Here is a 7,210-nt window from a genome sequence, read left to right as displayed (position 1 = left end):
ACTATACCCCCCAATTTGGTGTCATCCATAAATTTTGAAATTGTACTTCCAACTTCAAATCATTTATATAAATGGTGAACAGTCAGAGCATCGATCCCTGTGGAATACCACTTCCCACCTTCTGCCAGTCTACCTTTAACCCCTACTGTTTCCTGTTTAGTAGCCAGCTTGCTATCCATTCTGCTACCTATCATCTGACTCCACATGCTTAGTCATGAGTTTACCATGCAGTACCTTAGCGAAGACCTTTTGAAAATCCAAGTTTAATACATCTACTTCATTGCTCTTGTCTACTCTTCCTGTTACTTTTTCAAAGAATTCAGTAAGGTTGGTCAAGCATGACCTTCCCTTTTGAAGTCTGTGCTGACTACTTATTATATTTTCGGTTTCTAATTATTTTTCTATTACATCTTTGAGTATAGATTCCATTATCTTTGCTACCACCGACGTTAAGCTAACTGGTCTATATTCCTTGGACTTGTTCTAGCTCCCTCTTTAAATATCAGAATCATATTAGCTACCTGCCAGTCCTCTGGCGCTATTCCCTTTTCTAATTATTTTTTATAAATATATAATCGTGTCTCTACTATCTCTTCCCTAACTTCTTTAAAAATACATGGAAGCAATCCATCTGGACCAGAGGTTTTATCCTCTCTTACTTTGATTAGTTTATCAATTATCTCCCTCCTTTCTATCTTAAATATCATGGTATCCTTTTTGTTCTCTTCTTCTAATGTTATGTCCACATTGTTGGTCTCCCTGGTAAATACTGAGGCAAAGTAATTATTCAATATTTCTGCAGTTGTTCTGTTATTACCTGTGAGTTTATGTTGTGCATCCCTCAGTGGCCCTATCCCTATCCTGATTTTCTATTTGTTATTTATGTGTCTGTATAATACTTTACTATTTATTTTTATACTCTTTGATAATTTCATTTTGTAATACCTCTTGCCTTCCTAATTTTTTTTACTTCTTTCCTAACCTCTTCATATTGTCTTGCAGCAGATGAAAGGTTGCCCTCAATGTAGAATATACGTGGCTTTTCCAAAAATAAAAATATTGGGTGGCACAGTATTTGAATCCCAACAAACTGCATTGTTTTGCTTTCATTGTGTTTACTGAATTCCATATGAAAGGTTCAGAGTGGGAAACTTCTCACCAATCAATGGGATACTGAGCCATTCAGATCAGATGGCCTCAGGTTCTATTCCCATTCTATATAATGTTATTTGATCTCAGCCAGTGCAGCCGGTGGTCGTGATATGCAGGACTGATGTTCCCAATGGCCGGGGAGTCCAGAACCAGGGGTCACAGTCTAAGGATAAGGGGTAAACCATTTAGGACAGAGATGAGGAGGAATTTCTTCACCCAGAGAGTGGTGAACCTGTGGAATTCTCTGCCACACAGGGCAGTTGAGGCCAATTCATTAAATATATTTGTTCTGCCCTCGCAACGCGCTTCTATGCAGAGCTAGACAGATAGCGAACAACTCGATATCTTCCAATAAAATCACAAGGCTTGACTTTTCTTGTAACGCTTTACTGAACGATTCTAATTGTAAAACTGAAATACAACACAGAAATGGAAGGACACATTAGTATACAGACGCATAATTGATATGTATACACAAATTTAGGTACGCCTGGGCAACACGGTACATCTGGCAACGAATTACATTTAGCAAGCTGGAAGGCATTCTCTTTAAATTAGCCCTGTACATAGTGTATCAAATACAGCTGCTAGTTAACCAGCTAGACAGAGAAAGTTACAACTAAACATTTTCTACAACATGCAGTGTACGCTAATCGTCTATAGCATTCTAAGTACTCACAGACAAACAATTTCCAAGACTGAAGCATGGGGACAATACAACCGAGGAGCACCGTGGCGCAGGTCTTGTTCCGGCGGCAGCTCCACGAGGAATGAACTCGCAGTGCCGTGGGGAGCGTGGTGACCTCATCACGCTCGGGGTCGTGACGTCGTCGCGTTTGCCGGTAGTTGCGTCGCTGGCCGTTGGGGCCTAGGTCGGGAGCAGGAGCTGGAGGCCAGGCTGGGCCGGTGCTTGCCGCGGGAGCGGAGGATAGCGGCGCTCCCGGCGGCTGATCGATGCGGCCGAAGACGCTGGGCCGGGCTGTGCCGGCAGCCTTTCTGGAGAGCCGAGTCGGGCCGGCAGCCGCCTCACGCACGTACTTCACGTCGTACGTGACGTGACGTCAGCACGCTAAGGCGCGTCTTAAAGGGGCAATGGCCCTAAACGGTGAGTTAAAGGGGCAACGGCCCTAACAGGTAAGTTATACATATTTAAGTAGGTTATGTACATACAGTAAGGTTAAGTTAGAGGGAGAGACAGCACACTCCCCGCTTGGTACAATTCCATTTGTACCACTACAGATACAAAATAACCTGGAGAAAACGTCCTTTGGCTGGCACACGCTCAGAGTCCGTTCTCTAGATTTCTTCGGAAAGGAGGACTACGATCTCTGAGACTGGCCTCGGAAACACCTTGACAGTCTCTTCCTTGACGGTCTTCACCTCCACCTTGCGGACCCTCTTGTCCCTGCTCGGCAGAGTTTTGACGGCCAGTCCCACTGATCGTTCGTTTGTGTGCTTGGCTGTCTTTCAGCAAGACGACATCTCTCACTTTGACATTCGGCTTGTCTTCTGTCCATTTCCTACGGCTCTGTAGGGTGGGCAAATACTCTCCTCCCCATCTCTTCCAAGAAGTGTCTGCACGACACTGTACTTGCTTCCACTGCTTCCCGTGCAGCTCGGCCATGTCGAAGTTTCCAGAGGGAGCTGAAATAGCACTCATCTTTTGAGTCAGGAGCATCGCTGGGGTGGGGACTGCAGGCGTGTCTGGGTCAGTGGACCCCGGCACCAGGGTTCTCCTGAGCGAGCAGAGGCGCCCCGCAGCCTGCTCCCCGCTACTCGGAAGACGGCGTCCAGGAGGGCGAAACGGCAGGGGTGCCGCCCAGCTGTGTCTATCGTCCTTGGACCTTTCAAGCACTGAGCATCCTAGGCCATCTGTGCTCACAGTGGGGCCTGCCTCTTCCTCACAGGCAGAGGAGGTTGACCTATGATGCTGCGTCGTGTCGTCGTAGTCCTCCTTTACCTGGATCCTGTTTGGGCATGGGCTGAGACAGGATGTGCGACCGTTGCACGACACGTTTGCTTTATAGACGCTGACATCCGCTGGTTTGTGGACTGTTCCCAGGCAAACTCCACCCACGAGGACCCATCCCAAGTCAAGCCGCTGCGCATAGGGAGCATCGTGGGGCCCGTTGATGTGCTCACGTACCTTGTGCACCCTTAAGATGTCTCTTCCCAAGAGTAGGAGGATTGGAGCGTCCAGGTCCACAGCTGGAATCTTATTGGCAATTGGCTGTAGGTGGGGCTGATGGCGTGCGACCTCTGGGGAGGGGATTTCCGTCCTGTCCTCTGGCATCATGTCGCACTCAATCAAGGTGGGGAGGGGAAGCTGTAGTTTCCCATCCATGGACTCGATCATGAAGTTCCCGACTCTCCTACCCGTAGTATCTGTTGTCCCTGCACAGGTTTTTAGCATGTACGGAGCGGTGCTGGCCTTGACGTCGAAGAGATTGAAGAATTCCGTCTTCGCTAGGGACTTGTTGCTTTGCTCATCGAGCACTGCATACATTTTGATTGCCTTCTCCTTTCTCCCTGCAGGATATGCTTTAACCAAGCAGATTTTGGAGCATGAGCGTGGGCTGCTTGCATTTCCGCAAACCTCTGTACACTTGGAGGTGACTGAAGATGTGCTTTCGCTTTGCTCCCCGCTATCCTCTTTGTCAACCGCGGCGCTCTCGGTGGTTGACGGAGGAGGACCTGGATGCAGGGCTGCTATGTGTTTTTCGCTGTTGCACTCAAGGCACTTGATTGTCGCCTTGCAGTCTTTTGCCATGTGCGTAGTCGACCCGCAACACCTGAAGCAGATGCGGTTCTCTTTCAGGTATGACGTGCGCTCATCAATGGGCTTGTCTCTAAAGCTTCAACACTTTTTGAGTGGGTGGGGCTTCTTGTGTATAGGACACTGACGATCTGGGTCATCCACTTCATTCCCAGCAGAACTGGATTGGTTGACTGAGGGTTCGGCTGGAACCTCTGTTTTGTGCACACTCACAGAGGCTTTGTTGCTGTCCTTTGTGGGTTTCTCTGTTCTCGAAGGAGCGTAACTGCTGGAGGTGGAGAAAGCGAAACTTGGATCATTCCTCACCCTTGCCTGTTGTTGGACAAACCTGGAGAAGAGAGAGAAGGGGGGAAATGCCACTCCATTTTCCTCCTTGTACTTGGATCCCTTAGCTATCCATTTCTCTTGAAGATTGTGGGGGAGCTTTTCCACTATTGGGTTTACCCCGCGAGCCGTATCCAAATACGAGAGGCCGGTCAGGTAACCTTCTCCCTTGGCACACTCCAGTTCGAGGAGAATGTCGCCCAGTTCTCTGAGCTCGACATTATCCTTGTTGGTTAGCTTCGGGAAGTCCTCAAGCTTCTTGAGCAGTGCGTGTTCGATGACTTCTGGTGTCCCATAACAGTCGTTGAGACGTTGCCAAACCAGGTGGAGGCCTGCTGTGGGATTGAGGACGTGCGCTGAGCGAATTCTCTTCGCCTGCCTTGACGACTCGGCTCCGAGCCACTTTGTCATCAAGTCTAGTTCTTCTCTGGCTGACAGATTCAAGTCCTTGGTGGTACTCAGGAAGGATGCTCTCCATGACCAATAATTTTCAGGACGGTCATCGAATTCTAGGAGGCCTGAACTTAACAATTCTCGGCGAGTAAGGTACCTGGCGAAGTCTTGTGCGCCTTGCGGCTCGGGCGAGGACTGCTTAGCTGGATTGGCCGAGTGTTGTGGAGGTCTCTGCAGGTGAGTCTTACTCGTTTCTTCTCTTTTGAGCTCAGTGTCTCCGAAAACGGGCCGTTTGTTGCTGGGGTGAGTAGCTAGTTCTACGTCGAGATACCTGAATGTTTCCTTTGAGAACACTTTGGAGTGTTGTTGGACATACTCATTTGTACGTTGCACTGGACTGAGGGGCTGTTCCAGGTCATATGTTTCCTGGCTGGGCTCCCCGCGTTCGCTCTCCTCATCTTCTTCATAAGCTGCGGCTTCGGCTTTAGCGGCAGCGGCAGCTCTCTGGCTTTGGAGAATGTGGAGAATGGCAGTGATATCAGCTCTCTGCTTTACCAGGTCGGCTTTCTGCTTCATGAGGTCAGCTTCTTTTTCAGCGAAGGACAATTGCGCTTGGGTGGCCTTTGCCTTGGCACGTGCTTTGGCGGCTGTAGAAGCTGTCGATGACGACGGTCTGCTGGACCGCCGAGATGACCTAGAGGATACTTTAGAGAACTGTGACTTGGCGTCGTTTGCTGGGAGAGCTGTCGGTGACGACGGTCTGCTGGACCGCCGAGATGTTCTAGAGGCTGCTTTAGAGGACTGTGACTTGGCCTCGTTTGCTGGGAGAGGCTCATTCTTCTCGATTGGCTGGTCGACTTCCTCTAGAGTATATTGTTTTCCTGAGCGTAGACTCATGGTAGCTGAGTGGTATCTTCCTGTGCTTGAGCCCGCTGTGCTGCTGTCTTTTTACTGTTCTGCCCTCGCAACGCGCTTCTATGCAGAGCTAGACAGATAGCGAACAACTCGATATCTTCCAATAAAATCACAAGGCTTGACTTTTCTTGTAACGCTTTACTGAACGATTCTAATTGTAAAACTGAAATACAACACAGAAATGGAAGGACACATTAGTATACAGACGCATAATTGATATGTATACACAAATTTAGGTACGCCTGGGCAACACGGTACATCTGGCAACGAATTACATTTAGCAAGCTGGAAGGCATTCTCTTTAAATTAGCCCTGTACATAGTGTATCAAATATGGCTGCTAGTTAACCAGCTAGACAGAGAAAGTTACAACTAAACATTTTCTACAACATGCAGTGTACGCTAATCATCTATAGCATTCTAAGTACTCACAGACAAACAATTTCCAAGACTGAAGCATGGGGACAATACAACCGAGGAGCACCGTGGCGCAGGTCTTGTTCCGGCGGCAGCTCCACGAGGAATGAACTCGCAGTGCCGTGGGGAGCGTGGTGACCTCATCACGCTCGGGGTCGTGACGTCGTCGCGTTTGCCGGTAGTTGCGTCGCTGGCCGTTGGGGCCTAGGTCGGGAGCAGGAGCTGGAGGCCAGGCTGGGCCGGTGCTTGCCGCGGGAGCGGAGGATAGCGGCGCTCCCGGCGGCTGATCGATGCGGCCGAAGACGCTGGGCCGGGCTGTGCCGGCAGCCTTTCTGGAGAGCCGAGTCGGGCCGGCAGCCGCCTCACGCACGTACGTCACATCGTACGTGACGTGACGTCAGCACGCTAAGGCGCGTCTTAAAGGGGCAATGGCCCTAAACGGTGAGTTAAAGGGGCAACGGCCCTAACAGGTAAGTTATACATATTTAAGTAGGTTATGTACATACAGTAAGGTTAAGTTAGAGGGAGAGACAGCACAATATTCAAGAAGGAGTTGGATATATTCCTTAGGGCTAAAGGGATCAAGGGATATGGGGAGAAGGCAGGGACAGGGTACTGAACTTGGATGATCAGCCATGATCTCATTGAATGGCGGAGCAGGCTCGAGGGCCCGAATGGCCTACTCCTGCTCCTATCTTCTATGTTTCTATGATACAAATTGCCACCCCAGGATAAGAATTGGGTTCCCACTCCTGACTGCTGTCCAGTCACCCTGCTAGAAAATGTGCTTGTGTGAACATTTTGTTAAAACAAGCTGAAGCTTCACTGTGACACCCTCCAGAGTTGAATAGCCTAATGACACACACCAATTAGATTCACTCACCAGGAATGATCACTTAGGCAAGGTATGGAATGGCTGCCAACGTCCATGGAGCCAGACCCCAGCAAGACTCAGTGCGTTGAGGAATGGAGAAAATTAGGAAAGAGAGGAATTGGAAAATACTGTTAGAATTTCCACCGAGTTCTTTGATTTCCCACCGTAACTTCAGCGAAAGATCAGTGGAAATCCTACAGAAATGGCATAAATAGCCATTTATGCTGTTTCTGTAGGGTGGTCACTGATATTCTGACCAAGTTACAGTGGGAGATCAGGAGAATTCCGTGGAAGTTCTGATTGGTTTACGAAACGAATTTTCACTTTAGGGAAATGATCAACTTTTTTTGACTGGGATTG

General features: G+C 48.9%; 1 protein-coding gene across 1 annotated transcript; it reads right to left on the bottom strand.

Moving 5' to 3' along the window:
• Window positions 1–1,516: 1,516 nt before the first annotated feature.
• On the bottom strand, window positions 1,517–6,517 carry LOC147110461 (uncharacterized). The gene is made up of 2 exons (XM_086000457.1): window positions 5,992–6,517; window positions 1,517–5,723 (listed from the first exon to the last, which is right to left on the bottom strand). Exon 2 carries the CDS (start codon window positions 5,540–5,542, stop codon window positions 4,010–4,012), a length of 1,533 nt encoding a protein of 510 aa, XP_085856583.1. The 5' UTR covers window positions 5,543–5,723; window positions 5,992–6,517; the 3' UTR covers window positions 1,517–4,009.
• Window positions 6,518–7,210: the final 693 nt, after the last annotated feature.

This window comes from Somniosus microcephalus, chromosome 11 (genome assembly GCF_052327205.1).
Source record: "Somniosus microcephalus isolate GS21.2 chromosome 11, FLI_Smic_1.0, whole genome shotgun sequence".
Classification (NCBI taxonomy): domain Eukaryota; kingdom Metazoa; phylum Chordata; class Chondrichthyes; order Squaliformes; family Somniosidae; genus Somniosus; species Somniosus microcephalus.
The sequence above is the reverse complement of the archived record's forward strand: the minus strand, read 5'-3'. Positions and strand labels throughout refer to the sequence as shown.

Coding starts and splice junctions, on each gene's coding strand:
- LOC147110461 (XM_086000457.1), bottom strand. CDS start 5,542: ATGAGTCTACGCTCAGGAAAACAATATACTCTAGAGGAAGTCGACCAG.